Source organism: Pyxicephalus adspersus, chromosome 10 (genome assembly GCF_032062135.1).
Source record: "Pyxicephalus adspersus chromosome 10, UCB_Pads_2.0, whole genome shotgun sequence".
Taxonomy (NCBI): Eukaryota; Metazoa; Chordata; class Amphibia; order Anura; family Pyxicephalidae; genus Pyxicephalus; species Pyxicephalus adspersus.
The window spans coordinates 37,454,605-37,473,169 of record NC_092867.1 but is presented as its reverse complement, the minus strand read 5'-3'; the positions used below and the strand labels follow the sequence as shown (position 1 = coordinate 37,473,169).

Sequence of the window (18,565 nt, the reverse complement as noted above, 5' to 3'; positions counted from 1 at the left end):
GGTGTTGGAATTCAGGACATTCAGAATACAGAACTGGCAACAGTACTACAGTCGATCAAATATTGTCTGACAATATACAATATATGGGTCCTGGGTTTGAACTGCTCCATACTAGTTAAGGCTCTGTGTTAGTATGTATGGCTCCTCTTATTTTAGAATCTGGCAGATTTATTAAGCATACTGCAGGTGCTAACATGCAACTGAATATGGGTTAACCCCAATGTATTGTTAATTTGCAAATCATTCTCTAGAGCAATTGGTTTTTCAACCTAGCAGAGAATAGGGTTTACCTACATTTCTCTGAGGCAAACGTCAAGCATATATAAATATATGTCTTTTTTGGCTTATTTTATATGTAAGTAATGTACTTGCTAATTCAACTTTTAATGCAAGATGCATGGTAATATTTTACAGTACATGACATGTATATGGGGACCAAATCCATTTGTTTTGTAAACTTAGTTTAAAGTGTTGGAAATGGAAATATAAAATGACATGCTTTTGTCTGATAGAAATCACAAGGAAATTGATGCATTCCAATGAGGATTTTCTTAGAAGTACTAGTAATTGGAAATAGTAACTGTACACAACATCATGTGCTCATTTTGATTGGGTATCAACAGCTGTTGGTAATGGGTGATGTTAATAATTCATGATTAGTTCGAAGTTCTTTGGAGCTAGTGTTGACTGGTCTTTATTGGCACCAAAGCTGTTTCCCTCTATTAGAATGCAGCTTGAAGCCAGTTTCGTTGACATCAAGCACCCTAAGCCCACTGATTCTGGCCTTAAAGGTTAAAAGTTAATGTGCCCCCAAAAGTAAGATGAAATACAAGGAACCTCTAATTCTCCAGGGTGCTATAAAGCATAATCCCTGCATTACATAAAAATAAAAATTGTCTGCTACTTGGTCTAATCCATGTGTCCTATACTAAATTAGGTGTGCTGAATCCAAATCTGAAGTCTGATTCTGCCTAGGATTAGTTAATTACGTGTATAGAACCGATTAGCTACATTATCTCAATCTGCAGTTACTATGTAATCTCTATACATAACTAACTATTGCCTCATAGTTCTATGACATTACAAAATCATAGTTTTATGTTGCAACAACATATATAATTACACATATTTCACCTTGTCCTTGTTCAACACACATGTACACTTCAGAAGTGTTTCAGGCACTTGCTTTATCGTTCGTGGCTCTCCGCTGTCTCCCATTGCAGAAACCAGCAGTAGTCGCCCATCATGTTGGGGTTGCAACGGCCTTGATATCCTGTTTCCATAACAAAAATGTCCTGGTGGAACCTCTCCCTTGTTCATCACTCACATCACCCAAATTTTGTGGGAAAAAATCCATATGGGAATGTAAGAAAATAATTTTAAGTGACATTCGGCAGCCAAGTTGATAATATGCTGTTAGCACGTTGTTCACGAGTTCAGCATGGTTTTCAGCTCTCTGGTTGCCCAGAAAGGTTTGTGCAACTAGCACAAGTGAATCCCAAGCAGCAAGTTCAAGTGGGTTGAGTTTGTCTCTGAATGTGGCATTACGCATCAAATTGCTGATTTGGGGACCAACAAAAATGCCTGCTTTCAGTTTAGCATCTGTTATAACTTTTCCAAACTTGTCCTTTAGATATTGAAAACCCATACCATCACAATCTATTGCAATGGCATAGTTTTTCATTATTCCAAATTTAATTTGAAGTGGCGGAAGGTAAATTTTCTGTGAATCAGTTAGTGATTTATCCTTCACATTGTACTGGCCAACAGTGTGTTCAGGTCTGGGTGGCCATTCTTTCACTTTGTAATGGTTGCTGTCATCACGATCAAGTAGGAGTCCCACCACCTTCAGGTCACCACAAACGTTCCACTTGTGTTATTCATTTTCAAAATGACCTCCATGGATTCGTATGTCTCTTTCATTCCCTCGGCATGAGCAAGAGGAACAGAAGGTTTTTTGTTACCTTTATGCAGCAATCCAGTCTTCAAACTTGCTTTGCTCAAGTCTATGAACAATCTCCACTGCTCTGGTATGTATTCGCAACCTAACTCCATCATCAGACTACTCATGTCGGTACAGAAGCAAATGTCGTTTTCCAGCTTGTAATAACCTGCAAACTTTTTGTGACGATCATTAAAGTGTGAAGTTGTTGTTCCTTTTCGTAGCAAATTCCACTCCTTTAATCTGGAGGCTAACAGTTCAGACTTCTCTTTTGACAGAGATAGGTCCCTTACTAGGATATCTACATCTAATTGGCTTATAAAATGTGGCTTAGCCTTTTTAAATTGGGGTTCATAACATTTATTAACATCGACATCATCCTCCTGTTCCTCATCCGACATGTCCTTGTCAGTAACAACAGATGTAGGAGGGACTGGCACTGGATTCTCTGCATCATGTGGCACTGGCTTCAGATTCACAATCAGGATAGAGGATTTTTGACCTAGTCTTCTTCGAAAACCCAGCAATTTTACTCATACAGAAGCAGCCGTCCGAGTGATGCTCTTTTGCCTCACGCCAAACCATAGGCACAGCAAAAGGCATTTTATTCCTTTTCCCATTAAACCATTGCGTTAGGCCAACATAACACACCTGACAGCAGATATGAGGTGCCCAGCCTTTTTCCTGATCTCCAATTTCTCATTTAAAGTAATACTTGTAAGCAACCCTCACCCTCTTGGTTAGGTTCTTGCGTTGATCACACTGGGTAAATTTGCCGCAAATATATCAGAAATTGTCCGGTTTAATAACACAGCTGCGCCTACTCATCTTTAGCTCAAAACAGACTCACTATGGCCTAGCTGTACTATCCAATAGGATGGTTTCGCACTATAGACAATCCCTTGGTCCCCCTTATAAATCTATTTCTGACGTCAGCTCACTGACTTGCCCAGACATGCCCAGCCCCTGCTGGAACATGCATACCACCAGGGGGCGTAATTCAGCTGAGGCAGCAGCAGGTATAGTGGTAGCTGCAACTGTTATAATGTTCCCATGTAAAAATACATTACCTAATTACCGACCATTTAAACAGCTATAGCACGCCTATAACTTAAAATCTGTATGTGATAGGTCAATTCTAAGTTCAGATTTGGAATCGACACACTCGGTATCATGTAAATCACATGTGTTATGCCCTGTAGCAAAATCGTTGTTGTGCAGTATAATATATATCTTATTAAAAGAAAGTAATGGGCATTAAAACCACTTCTCTGAGACTAGCCAACCCAGGACACACTGGCCATGTGCTGAGAATTTGATGATTACAGTGTTTCATCCCAGGATCCCCAGTTAACTCTTGCAAATGTTGATGTTGGCATGCATAAATCTACAATCAGAAAAGGATTGCCCCAATTTAACTTGAATGTGAGGTGTGCCAGCAAAAAGCATAGACCAGAAACAAAGTTATGTTGACAGATTTCAGGAGAAATATACCAACTGTAAAGCATAGTGGTGGCAATTTTATGGTTTGAGGTTGCTTTGCTGCTTTAAAGCCTGTACAGTTTGCAGCCATCAAGTTACCTATACATTTTTCATCATATCAAAGTATTTTTGAAAAAATGTGGGATATCTGTCTAAAAGTTCAAGGTAAAGTGGAAATTGATTTCTTTTGATATGATAATACTTTTTTTTAATAATAATACTCCAAAGCACACCAGCAAAATCACCAAGCAATAGAGGGTTATAAAACTGGGCTAACCAAAGCATTATTTGGAATCCCCATAAAATATTGTGGAAGGATGTTTGTTCAGGCAGAACTTTCAAGAATTTCATGTGCCTAATTTATTAAAGCTCTTCAATACTGGAGAAGATAGACTATCATGGGAGAAGCCGGGGGATACAGCTCTAATTGATCTGGTCCAGGATTAAAAATATTTGCAGACTATTAGCACATGATTTTTAAGAAACCTGTTCCAAGTTTGCTAGTTCTCCCATGATAGTCCATCTTCCCTAGGCATGGAGAGTTTTAATAAATCAGGCCCAATGTTACAGACTCATTGGCAGTTATGTCTAATCCATCATTATCTGTAATTTTTATTATAAAGAGCTATATCTGTCTCTTAGGCCATTATTATGCTTACTGTACACATTACATCTATTGATATTTTTTTTATTATTTAACAATTGCAAATTCATATTTACCTTCAGGGTTTATCTCCTGATTTGTCGGCACTGTTGTTACAAAGGGTAACAGCTTATATAGGTATACTTACTTTTTCAAGTGACTGTATTTATTTTTTCTGCTTTCCACCGACAATAGTCAGTGAAGAAGTTCAGTATATTTTCCAAGATTTAAACTGAGCTTACACAGGGGTAAGGTTTCTCTCCCCATGTGATATGGCCAGGTACCTGAGTTGTGAATCACTGGTGCATTCATGTGAGAGGAAGAGTTACATGATCCCTTGTATCAGGAAGTACCTGGTGTTTTTCTTAACTCAGCAACATGATGTGTGGGGGAGCAAAATCAAGTCAAGACAGCACAGTAAACTTGTTGGATGTCCTACATGGTGGCAAAGGCACAGGTTTACTTGATTGTATTTCAAGTAAGAACTGTTGTTTGAGTTTGTGCTAGAACCGATGACTTAAAAAACCTTATTTTAAAAAGAACGCAATGTTATAAATTACATTACTCTGCCAATAAATATGTGTTTTGGCAAACTGCTTTTGACCTCATTGAGGGAAAAGCATTCAGTCTGAAAGATATATTTGGCAAGAACGTATTCTTATCTCAATAAAAAACACAATAGACAAGCAATCTAAGAACGTTGATCAAGTTTTTTTTGTTTTTTTTAAATAATATTGTGGTCTTATTTCTCTTGTAAAATCCAATACTACAAATCTAAAACAAGTTTTTTCAGCTTTTTTTAACACTAAGTCTAAAATAATAAGACAGAAAAAAATTGGGAACAAGATTCTTGAAGAAAAACATGGCTGATGACGACAAAGGGATATAATTTTCAGATTCTATAAAAATGCAAAGGGGGTGCTGGCTTGTTACATAAAAAGGATGAATTCTTAATGAGACTTGCTTAGCCCAAACATACCTCTTCAACCATGGGAAAATAAAAATCAAAAGCTGTCCTTAAACCACAAAACTTCAAACATTGTTCACACCTTCTTATAATTCTTAACAATTAAACATCAGCTCTTGGTGTTCTGATCCTCTTGGTATGGGATTTCCAACCATCCCTGTCTGTAAGCTGCTCCAGCCAAGGTCAACTTTTCTTCTACTTTGTATCAAGCTTGGCCATTTCCTGTACGTAAATACCAATACTTTCACTGTCAAACAACAGGAAGTAAATATTCTTCACAGTGGATGAGTTGGAGGACCCGAAGTGGCTGGAGATGGCTCGCAAAATGACTTGAGCTGCCGTCTGCTTTGGAAAACCATTTCTGGGCACAAAAAACAGAGTAAACAGTTTATAAATATATGCATGCAGATGCAGCAGTAAATACTGTAAAAGGGCAACTAGACCTCTTGGCACTAACCAATAATTTTCATATCGTCAATGCTTATAAAATACATTTACACACAGGACTGCTGAATTTTACAGAGCTGTTTTACAAGGCCAACACATTTGTTTTGTTGTCAACAGTCAAGTCAAAAAAACTAATAAAAAGTTTAACCACTTCAGCTCTTGACCCTTATTAATTATTATAATCTGATATTTTTAATTGTGATATTCATTTATATTTAAGGGTAGGAGGGGGATGTTGGTGTTATTGGTTTACACAAGTAATGTGTTGGTGCTATATAAGTACAAAATATTAATAACAATGCACACTAAAGTATTTACATATACTTAACAAGCAGTAAAGATGCTTCAAAACAAGAACTCATTTATCTTTGCATCTATATGCACTGTAAAAAAAATCAGAACACAGATACTATGAAAATAATCCTATATAATTTTATCCTATAGAAAAAGAATATTAAAACCTTAGCAGGCTGCATTACATGGTCAACTTTTCCTAAAATCTGCCTACATATTTTTACATCAGGTTCAGTTTGTGGCAGATTTACTTGATCCGCCAATGTTTATTTCTACTTTCTATGAATAATGTCCAATGACCTGTGTTACACCAAACTCAAGTTTCAAGCCAATATTTTACTTTTTTATTCCCTCCACTATGCAGTGAATGAGAGCTTACAAATATTAAAGTTTGTGCCTTACATCACATTTAAAGTCTTTTAGAAAAACATTTTAGGTAGAAGCTGCTTTTACAATCATGTACTGTGATCAGTTGGACATAGTTAAGGACTCTGAATCTTCTCATCAAGGTTTTAGTTAACTTACCTGCCACTAGGGAAAGATGGAAATGCCACGGACTTGAGTTTCTTGTCCTCGGCAACAGATAAACAGTTTTTGATGGTCTTTTCCAACTGCTCTTCACATTTGTCTGAACCCCATTGTGGAATGTGGCAGTGGATAACGAACTTGGCTGCTAATCCATTTGCTTGACTTAGAGCAGCTAGCAAAAAAAAGTAAGAAAAACACATATGAGATCTACTCTGTCCTGGAGAAAAGAGTTTTTTTTATGGTATGCATTGCACTCGGATGATTATATATGTCATTTAAAGCTGAACTCTGGGCATATCTGTGCCAAAGATTCACATTAGAATGCTTCTTCACTCACATGGTGGGGAGGAGACCTGTAAGTGATACTAAACTGGAGCAAAGTAGGATAAAACCCCAGCCAAACAGTATGGTTAGTAAGATCTGTATAAATGTTACAATCACATAGACAGAAATGCAAAATATACTGGCAGGTAAGACATATATGTACCGTATGTCATCTGTTCATTTAGTTGTGTGCCTGGTGTTTAGCTATAAAATGCATTTGTTATTGTTAAATACCATTAGACTACCATTGCAGGCCTTCTTCTATGAATACTGGCTGCTTGGCTTTAGGGGGCTTGAATATTTCTGAGTAGTAATGGTCAGATAGTTTGGATCAGAACTTTAATAAGTGACAGTTCTGACTCTGACCCAAGCTATTCTGACTTTGGATCACAATTCAGAATTTGAGCAATTGATCAATGAAAGGTATAGAATAATACAGCCACTGAATGATAACAGTGGTCATCATCTGGTGGCCAAAATGGTTGATCGCTACAGCTGTCATTGTTAGTTGGCTGGATTGTCCGAGCCCTACTTTTCTTGTCATTGAGCATGGCACATTAAACAAATAAAATTCTGACTTGGAATTTTAGAATCCGGATGGATTTACTGTCTGATTTAAAAAATATTCAATCCAATTTGCATTTAATTAATTCATCCCACCTCTATTTCTAAGTCACTAAAACCTACAACAGAATCCCTTATCTCTGTATTTGTTCCAGGTCATAACATGTTAATATATAATAAAGTCACACCTTGCTTTATTTATTCATAAGTTGAATAAAATCTATACACAAGGCTCTGGATTTGTAGAATCTTAGTAGGGGAACTGTTTGGGAGATGGTCAGTATTCTAATATTTTATTTACTGTACCTCCAGTCAGCTCCAAGGGTCCATGAGATTTACGGAGTTCTTTCACAGCTTCCAAGAACTCTTTTCCTCCTGCCTTTTCCATGGCATTCCCTATAATAAAGTAAACCATTAGCGTTTTATTTAATTTCAGTAACCAATTTGCAGTTAAGTTTAATAAGTGGAAGTTGCAAATAAACATTTTAAACGTTTTTAGTATATTAAATCCATAGTCTCGAAATTTGCAAAAAATAAAAATGCATTCTTTCAAGAAAATGTTTATTAGTAGTGTCTATGGGAATGTGTTTAGCAAACATATTGATAAATCTGCCCCTGAAGTTAACAAAAAAATGAAAAAATATAATATAAAACAATGACTATATTGACTTTCATCAATAGCTACCTGTACTAATATAGAAGTACCTGCTGCAAGAGCCCAGCAATGGATGATTGTAATACCACAAAGATCTGTCTTATTACATTGGTTTACTTTACAGAAAATAATGGTCATGTAATCCATTTTTTTCAACTAAAGAAGGATTTCTTATCCATACTGAAGACCTACAGTAACTGGATGTAACCTGATTAAATGACGCTTTAAAATAATCTTTGCAAATTAGTGGACAACTCACCTATATCTTCTTTTAGGTCAATTTCAGCTGTGGTCGGATGAATAATGCCTTCAACTTTCATTGATCCTATGTGACTAAGATCACTCTGAGTCAAAGACAGCTGGATGAGAAACAAAGAAATGGAAGATAAATGTCATTTAATCAAAATCTAGCAGCTATTCCTTAGTGTTTTTGTCTCTGGAAATATATTTTCATTTTCTATTTTCTGATTAATTTCTCTTGTCACAGATTATTGGTGTGCTGTAACATTACATTTCTAGAGAACATCAGTAGGCAGAAAAGACAAAGTCTAAGCAAGGCTTCATCTATTAGTGCCTTGAAGAATTCACAAATTCCTACTGACATTACTAAAAAAACACATCATGCTTTGCCCACTTATCATGCATCACAAAATACTGTTTAAGGATGGTTCTTGTTGATTTGTTATAGGATCACAGAATGAACATTACTGTTTACCAAGAAGGCACCTTTCCCCACCAGATAATACCAGCCTTTGACACTGAGAGAGGGGGGATAGGTGAAGAAGGGAAAGAGAAGGGGGAGAGGGATAGAAAGAGAGAAAGAGAAGGGAGGAAAAAAAGAACAGGTAGGAGAGAGAAGGGAGGGGGGAGACAGGGAAGGAGAAAGTGAGAGGAAGGGATAATGGAATGGACATAACAATGTGACCCTGCACAGATCTCCGCACTTTATGTCCCTGGGTATAATAACTTTCATTTTGTTCTTTCTGTTACTGTAGAGCTGGTTGGACAGCAGCAGGTTCCAGTTTCCCCTAAAGGTATTTTAATGACACTTCGAGTGCTCATATCAACTTAGGCCATGGCCTAGGTGGCCATATGAGAAATCTTGCCTGGGCTGTTAAGCCACCAGCACTTCTGATTACACCAGACTGTGCTATTGCCATACCGTCATGAAAAAAAAAAATGTGCAGTTACCCATAGGCATCAAACCATATTTAGCTTTCATACATTTTTCTCTTTCTAGTCACATGAAAGGATCATTTCTGATTAGCACCGTGTAATAACAAAGCGTTCGTTCTAAAATCCATCATTAACCAAACCAGCATTATAATATAATGCATTTGCAAGCAAACTAAATGGCATTGGTAACTTTTTTGAGAATGTCTACAGTGAGGCATCACCATCAGAATTCCTAAAACTGATGCAGCTGGTGCAAGGCTATACCATGGCATTAATCTTAATAACACAAAATGAACAAATGCTTTTGGAGTTCAAATTCTAAGATAGAAAAACCTTCATCATAGTGTTATAGAAAGAACTAGTGCCAGCAAATCTCTTTCCTGGAATTCTGGATAGAAACCAAAAGGTAGTTTAACTCTATTAGTGCCTACACAAAGCTGACAACAAATTTGTGGATTTGAATATAATGCAACACTGAAGTGCAAATTAATGATGTACTTGTAAAGAAAAACCTAATACCTCTCCTGGTGCTGGTGCCATAAAATTGCCCCCAAAATCCATTCAGACACTGCCATTTTTGGACTATCACCTTTTTAAGTACCCCATTCAGCTCGGTGATTCCTACTTCTCACCCCTACACTATAACACATGGTAATGGTATAGAGGTCCACACAAAGAACTGCTGAGTGCAGCAATGCACCAAGAGACCAACAATCCAGAGGTTTCTGGATAATGGTAAGTACATCATTTCTTTTTTACACAGACAATCTTTCTTTACACTTACTGATATACACTTATACAAAATGTAATCACCTTTTGCCCAAGCAATAGACTCTTTGATGACAGGATAGTGAAGCCATCGCCAGGTCCATCATCTGACGTTGAACTTGATGCACCTTCTTTTCCGTCTGCTTGTTTATCCTTGTGAAAAATACAAATGTTTCAAAGAAATATATTTAAGACATACTACTCTGCTGATGTATCTGTTGTGATACCAATAAAGCATGCCACACACAAGTCAGTGGGTGCATGGCTGGGTAATATTATCGTCTCCCTGATAGTGACTGGATTACCACCAAGCACCCATTGAAATGAACATCAGATATTTGTTATCCATTCAGCTGGGAGTGCTAGCTAGCTACAACCAGCAGGACCAAGGCTGAAATAATATAGTACATCCAAATACTAAATTTTTACGTCTAATACACATTTAAGAATTTAGATAACAACATTGCTGCATAACAACAGTATTACTTTTTTTCATTTTTGGTTCGAACCTTTTTAAGTACTTTATTTTTCCCAGATTTTGGTTTCTTTGCTATTTTATCCAGTGCTTTGCCACTCTTTTTCTTTTTCTTTTCCACTGGTTGAGAGAGAATGGTCTCCTTGCCACGGGATCCACGCTTTTTAGCCAGAAGTTCAGGGTGAATTCTTGGTAGGACACCTCCACTTGCAATGGTGACTCCTCTGAGTAACTGCCATTGAGGACAAAGTAAATTTATTACTGTAATATCATCTAAGAAGAAATGTTCAACTATGGCTAGACCTTTCCTTTCACCGCCATGTCTAAGCAATTCTGGCATTATAAGCTAGCTAGACGGAAAGTATCTAAAGCTGTGGGGCTTGTACATCCAAAAAGCATGCAGAAAAACCATTATAGTAACAGGAGTCGGGATCAATAGATCTCTAGGTCATGCCATGTTTACTTTTCTTGTAACTATTCTATGTATATAGTGGAGGTCAAGTACAAAACACAATGTGACCTTTATATTTACAGCACAGACAATATCTGTAGCCAACAAAATTAAATCATTTGCTTTCTTGTACAGGGTACTAATTGCAAGCTTTTTCTTGGGACATGCAGGCTTCCTGTACACATACTCCTAAAAACATATATATATATATATAAACTACATTTAAAACATTAAAAACTAATAAAATATGTTCTTTTATGTCAAAACTAATTTTTTGGATGTGAACAATGTATAAGACTGATAATGGCATACCAGTACCTGATTCAGTTCTTCGTCATTAGCAACTGCTAAAAGAATGTGTCTAGGAGTGATTCGGCCTTTCTTGTTGTCCCGAGCTGCATTTCCAGCAAGTTCCAAGATTTCAGCTTTGAGTCAATAATAGAACAGCCATTAACAACAAATCCAAAATCAGCACCAATATACTCAGTATATTTCATTTCAATAAACTAAAGCACAATTTTGTTTTTTAGCTTTTCCAGATATAAGTATTTTTAAATAAATAGTAAGAACTTATATCGAGGGGCTTTGATGGATATTTACTGCTTTCTTTTGCTTTTATAATCATTTATTTTATTCCTATTGACCCATAATTGAGAATATATAAATATATATATATTCATTTATATATATAATTGTTGTATGCAAATCAGCTATATAAATGAAGCTCAAAATGAATGTAATATTATATATTGTAAAAAGTATTCAGTTGCAATTAATTTCTCCCCAGCAATTCCAGTTCCCATAAGCCTCAAATAACTGATAACATGATGAGTTTTTGTACTTAATGACACAAATAAGAATAAAGCATGAATTATCTCATATTTTAGGAGGTAACACTAAGCAGACAAATAACACCTATTCTCACAGGTATGTGTTCATTTGAAATCATGAAGTGTATTTTATAAAGGCAATTACCGTTGACATTACATGTTGATAGGAAGACATAGCAACAGTACTGAGACATGATATTATCAATCTGCTGCGTTTCCGTCACTATCACGACCTGGGACCCAGGGACAAGACCTAGATTTACCTAACTAAACAGTTAGGCTGTGTACACACTTGCAATAATTATCGTTGTAAATGAACGACCACCGATCGATCGTCCGATAATCGTTAACAAAAAAAGTGCATAATGACCGACCAACGACGCCAACGAACGAGGATTGTCACTGGAAACAAATGACCGTCCCGGCAGATCTGATTGAGCGACGATTGTTCACTATCTATTGTGTGTTTGGTCGTTCAGTGATCGTGGATGTTTCTGCAGTACACTTTCTTCTGTACATGTCACTTCCTGCATCGTTCAAACGATCGTATCTAGCGTGTGTACACTATTGGTGGATTATATTTGAATGATCGTATCCTTATAGCATGTACAGAATTGTGCACAATACGATTGTTTAAAATATTCATGATTTGTTTTCTATAATTTGTTTTCTAACGATAATTATTGCAAGTGTGTACCTAGCTTAAAATGCCCAGACTGATTCCACTGTTCAACAAGGTTATGAAAATCTCTAGAATTAAATAAATTGATAAAATAAATAAATTAAGAGAAAAAAAAACATTGGATAGGTACACAGTAGTCACAGCTTGAGTATAAGTGCAGATTTCTTACCAGCATGCTTCAGCCCTTCTTTTTGGGGAAGCAGTACTATATCTGCAGTGATCTGGCATGCCCTCTGTTGGGTCAGTAATAAACATAAGCTTTGCTGAATACACAGCCAGATTTGGTATGAGTAGGAATGTAATGTTTTATTATTTTAAAATGGACTTCAGATATATCTTCAGATATTACTACTTAACTTTATGCAATGCAACATAAAGTTGAAAGGCCATTTGGAAATCTATTAGAATGGTGGTAAGATTAGAAGTTTCCTGAGTTGCCTCCTGCTCCTAAAGTATTCACTGAGTATTGTCATAACAATAATGATATTTACCTGCTAAGTATTCTATGACGGCTGCCATGTATACAGGGGCTCCCATGCCTATCCTGTATTTGTGTGTACCTCTTCTCAAGTAACGCATCATTCTACCAACTGGAAAGATGACACCAGCCCTTGCCGAGCGGGACAACTTGGTGGTTTTCTTTTTCCCCCCTCTGGCAGACATCCTTGTTCTGTCTAGTGTCCGTTTCTATCAACTGGTAAAGAAACCAATGGCTGCAAAAAAAAAAAAAAAATAGAGATGGTACATATTTACTGTGATTACTTCCAACAACACAAAATATTTAAATCCATAACAATACAACATCCCTGCCAATTTCTCCAGGCAAATAGGAATACCACAGCACAATCCTGGCCCGCAAAAAAAAATCATACACTTTTAGCTTTTATTATGGCTCGCATTTACTATGGTAAGGTTTCAATGAGCTTATGTAATGTCACAAAATGTATTCCCATTGTATAGGACTGCAACGATGAGTCTTGGATGGGAGGTATGCTTTTTCTTTATATAAAACATTGCATACTTGTGCTCTGTGTACTGGGATAGGAGTCTAGAATTAGCAGAAGCAATATAGGGTTGCTGTTGGTTAGTTAGTTTCAGAGCTCTAAACTATGCAATGGGAAGGAAGGTACTGGGTGGGCCTTCCCATTCTACCCGGGTACACACCTGGACTTGGCTATAGCCAGACAAGAGCTCTGCACCATGAATAGCACAGGTGTTCTGTCGGAGGAGTCTCTGTCTGATGCATAATGGGACTGTGAAAGCTTTGGACTCTGATTACAAGCTGATAAAGCTAACATCAAGTTTTGTATCTTGATTGAAAAAAGCTGTATTGGTTTTGCCCAAATTAAGGGACTTGTATCTTACAAACGGTGTTCTGTGTTCCAGCTGCAGTTGCTGATCCCCCTAATAACACACCATCCAGACTTGCAATCACTTTTGCAAAGATCTTGTAATGCTAATGGGAGAGTCGGACTCCAGATTCTCAATAAGGTTAAGGCTTGGACTATGTGGTGGCCAATGCAAAGGTAAAAATGATTTCTCATGTTCAGTAAACAACGTTTGCATGCCAATGAATCTTGGCATTGTCATCTTGGAATAAGCTGGAGCCATTGGGTAAGAAAACAATTATTAATCAGTTAGCCAGCTGACCCCATTTTTTGGGCTCAAAACATTGCTGAGTCCAGACCTGACCAACTGAGGCAACCCCAGGTCACAACAGTGCCACAACAGGCTTGGAGATTTTGGCTCCACAATGTATATAACAAAGAAAGCTGCTGTTGGGATCCCATCATATCTAAAGCTATCTACAAACTGAGCATTACCATCTTTTGATAGATTGAAGCCCTGATGAATGGAGTCTTTTCCAAATCCTGAAACATGGTGGCTTGTTAACCAGGTATTTGTTATCAATAAATTGACTTGCTTAAATTAACTTATATATATGGATATATTTTTTCTACATGTTCTACTTTATCAAAAAACGTATCAATAAAAGCCACATTCAATATGTTAAAGAAGCAAATCCAATATTAATGTTCTACAATTTGTATATTCTGAAACACTTTTGGCGTAAAAGCTTACTCACACTTCATTTGTGGCACAAAAGACTGTATAGAAAGAAACATTGAACAACCAGCACTACAAAACTCACACTTTCTATCACCTTGATAAGACCAATGGTGATGTGTTGAAGGTAAGAAAGACAGATTTAGGCTTTGAACCTGAGAATCTGGTTACTTTTAGAATGGCCTGTTTGTAGACTAATTGGTCTAGAAGTAAGGGAATCTGATATTAGGTATATAACTGGCACTTTAAAAGGTCTATATTATTGTTTTCACCCGATAGTCATATGTTTACCAAAGAATCCCGTGTTAAGGATATGAACATGCTAAGAACATGCTATGAACATCACATGCTAAGAATCTGAAAACTATGTAAATATTGAGTAAAATCGATAAATAGATTTAAATGTTTTTGTTATAACAAATTCACTATAAATCTTTACATCAGAAAAGTAGTGTGTGTTATAATGTATTACACACCCATGCATAAAGACAATGTAACTATGGAGATAACTAAACTACACAGAATTATCACTATGGCTAGACAAAATCTGTGTAATATCTCCATTCAATTATTTCTTTTCAATATTTATCTGAAAAATAGAACATTTCTTTTTTCCACAGCACAAAGACTAAGATAATTAGAACTGTTAAAACACAGGATCTAATGAGAATAGCTGACTGGGGAATTCTTCAAAACAGCAATCCATGTTTGCTTGTCTAATGAGTGTAATTGGCAGAACAAAGAAGAAAAAGCAGACATTTTCCAATAATGCCACCACCATCCTGATTCCCCAGGGTGCAACTCCATATGAAGTGCTCTAAAGATGAATGTTTCCATGGATGTTATACAAGAATTGAACAGTATTTCCATTTTTATTGTTGCTGCTAGGACAAGTTTTATACAGCATTCCATTATATTGTCATCTCAGTATTAGGCCTTGTGTGTACCATGGCTAAATACAAACAGGGAAGATACAGATTTGGCAAGCACTGCTTACTTTTTTTCTCCTAATCTGAAAAGAAGTGTGCCAAGTGTAGTATGTTAGTATCAAGATAATGCATAATACACAATATAAACATTAAAGACCTTTCAGTGTAAAGAGCTGATCTCTACTCTGTACAAGCTCTACTACTTGACCAAGCTGATTAATGAAACAGGCAATTAAGATAATTGTCTTTTACGAAAAGATCAATATATTCATTTTATATAATGTCCTTACTGCCAGGGATATCCTAGAAATTACATATAACCTAATTGTTATACCTGCAGCACAGGGTGATAAAAGAGAAGTATAATTAATCAAGTGGTTAAATATACTCATGGTGTACTGAGAACATTTTTGAGTGTCTATTATTAATGAAAAATAATCTTTGCTAAAAATCAATTTTAGTGTATGGTTACCTGTCACGGTTTAATGATTTTTCATGACTCATGTAATGGAAAGTTCCTTTATAATAGTTGGGTATAATTAAACTAGAAGTAATAGATTCCCACTGGAAAAAATAGAAAGACATTTTAAATAGGTAATGTTTTATACTGTTTTTTCACATAATATTGAATGGATGACTTTAGCTGAACAAATTATAGTTAATACAATGCCTAATATAAACATTGTATTTTATGAAATGAATTAGAAACAAATGTTTCAGCAGACATATTAAGGGTACATAATGTATGTTTATTGCATTTTATTGCTTTTACCATTTTTCTTTAAATGTGATTTGCAGTGTGAATTTATTATTTTCTGATTGTTTTGTATACATTTTGTATTGCATATTCTGGATACAGACACATATGGACACATATTCACATTGGGTGGTGAAAATACAGGGTTGCCTTAACATGCAACACAAAATAAATGAACATTAGAGTCTCGTATTCATGGCTACGGTGTTATGTAAGTAAGTTGCAATACCAATATAGAGCATAGCTGGTCTGGGGTACATGGTGTGTTCTATTCTCATTAAACAGGTGCATAGGGTGGGTGACTGGGCAAAGGTTGATGCCCATGACAGTTATAAATTTTACAAAATATTTAGTAAGGGATGAAAGAAAATGTTTCACAGTAGCCCTTTATGGCCAAGATAAGGTAGATTGGTGGGTTACAGTATACAAAATGATGAGGGGTCATAAAATGGGTTAGGTATAGGGTAGCCTTGGGGAAAACGAACAAATGCTGGAATTGTTTTGTTGGCAGGATGTAGGGTTTTATGTCTTTGTGCCTCTTAGTGACTGCACTAATATAGCTGTGTGTATGTAAGAAATGGTCCATCACCCACTTGTCCTTTCTTTGCCCAATCATGCTATCCTGAAATTTAACAGACTCTGTGTTTGGCTTACCAACTGCGTTTCTGTTATTGCAAAAAAAAAAACATATACAGGAGGAATCATCCTGGTAAATACAAGAACACATCAATCATAGATGGTGGAGCATACCACTACTTAATTCTACAAACATCTAAATGTACACAGTGATATTTTTGTTCCAATGAGTTTAGACTCTTCTGTCTGCCTCTAAACATTTGTGCTAAATTCAACAATATAGGCACTAAAGGAATTTAATGCACAGAGAAACTTTTTATTGAAAACCAAAATATTTTATTTACAAATATATTAGCATGGTAACCTCCCTAGTGGAATGAATATTAAGTATTTTTAAATGTAAAAGCAGAACATTTAAAAATATTTTTCCGTCTGGTCCCGTAAGCCAGCTGGACGCTCGTACGCAGATGCCCGGCTGGCATCTGCTTCCCCTGGCCTTGCGTCCCCAACAATTACATGCCAGGGACGCAGAAGCTGGCCGAGCATTGCCAGGTTACACAGATGCCCAGCCGGGCATCGCCAGGTTACACAGATACCCGGACAGGGGAAGAAGCCAGGGGAAGAAGATGCGGAGCATCGCTGGAGGATGCTGCGGGCACGGCTTACTAAGTAAGCTTTTTAAACTCCCTGGCAATACCTGTCTATACCTGTGTATACACAGCTTTTCCATTTCAGCTCCATACACCTACAACCTAGTTCATAAATTGTTTTTTTCTTTTTAGTAAGCATGGTTCCGATTTTTCTAATTTAACCTCTACCTGGTTGTGGTGGTGCAGATGTGGTTCTGATTCTAGACTGGTCTCTAAAAGAATGTAGTTTTAAACTCTTTATACAAGATCCTTATGTTATACAAATTCACTCCTACCTCACCCAAAATGGAGTTCCTCTTTTAAGCAAGATGATCGTGAAGAACATCTTGCTTAATTCAGGTGATCAGGTGACAAAAATATATAGTATGTACGGACCCTTATAATAACTACACGATTTTGGTAGATAAATAAGAAATCTTTTTATAGAGGTCAATCTATCAGGCCAAAAGGGTTATTATTATTGCTAAAATTATTAATAATCTGTATTTACATAGCACCAACATATTATACAGCGCTGTACATCAAATAAGGGTTGCAAATGACAGACAAATACAAACAATGACCCAGGAGGAGCAGAGGACCCTGGCCAAAAGAGCTTACCATCTAAGAGGAGCTTAATTAAAAAGGAAAGAGGCACAAAGAAATTTGCCCCCCCCCCACAAAAAAGAAACAGGGGGTCTGTGCCTATCCCTCAAAAACAAAAAAAACAAAAAAATGTGACAAAAAAATTTATATAGAGTTTCAGGTCCCCTGAACAGAGCATTAGCTTTTGTCTTTTACTTTCTAAAACTTCACATAGTACAACGTTGTGTGCAAAGCCTTTAGCTGTGTACCAGGGAAAGTAAGAAAGGAGAAATGTATAACTGAGGAAGTTTTCATACGTGAGATATTTCCTTCACTGTTGTTTGCTATGCAGGGTGCAGGAACACAGGATGTGGGTGCGGTTAGGTCTGGGTGAGATAAATTGCACTGTCACCAGCTAAATTTCCTTGCAATACAAACACGAAGGTAAAACTTCTCTATACTTCCATGCTATAAATCCTTTAAGTCTCATTTTTAACCACCACAAAAACATGTGCTATACAACATTTGGCTCTTTGGGGGCCATTTACAGAACGTTCACATTCCATACACAACCAGGTCTGTGCTTTATTAAGAAAATAAATAAGTGAACTATTACATTTTCATTTATGCTTGCCTTATATTTAATTAAAACACTAAAAAAATGATAATATAAGTATGTACAAAGTAAATAGACAGCTCTCTTCCACAGTATTAGTCAAGCAGTCAAACTCATAGGTCAGTGATTAGTTCATCAACTATTTCAGTATCAGACTGGGACAATTTATTGAAATGGA

At 36.5% G+C, this 18,565-nt stretch overlaps 1 protein-coding gene across 1 annotated transcript in view; it reads right to left on the bottom strand.

The window, feature by feature from the left end:
* Positions 1–4,759: 4,759 nt before the first annotated feature.
* MACROH2A2 (macroH2A.2 histone) overlaps positions 4,760–18,565 on the bottom strand; it is a 29,518-nt gene continuing 15,712 nt past the window's right edge. The window contains exons 2-9 of the mRNA XM_072423829.1: positions 12,720–12,941; positions 11,035–11,141; positions 10,300–10,497; positions 9,836–9,943; positions 8,106–8,205; positions 7,498–7,587; positions 6,301–6,475; positions 4,760–5,395 (exon numbers count right to left, since the gene is read on the bottom strand). Of these exons, the coding sequence (XP_072279930.1) occupies positions 5,230–5,395; positions 6,301–6,475; positions 7,498–7,587; positions 8,106–8,205; positions 9,836–9,943; positions 10,300–10,497; positions 11,035–11,141; positions 12,720–12,891 (1,116 nt within the window). The 5' untranslated portion in view covers positions 12,892–12,941 and the 3' untranslated portion in view covers positions 4,760–5,229. The remainder of the gene's footprint in view (positions 5,396–6,300; positions 6,476–7,497; positions 7,588–8,105; positions 8,206–9,835; positions 9,944–10,299; positions 10,498–11,034; positions 11,142–12,719; positions 12,942–18,565) is intronic.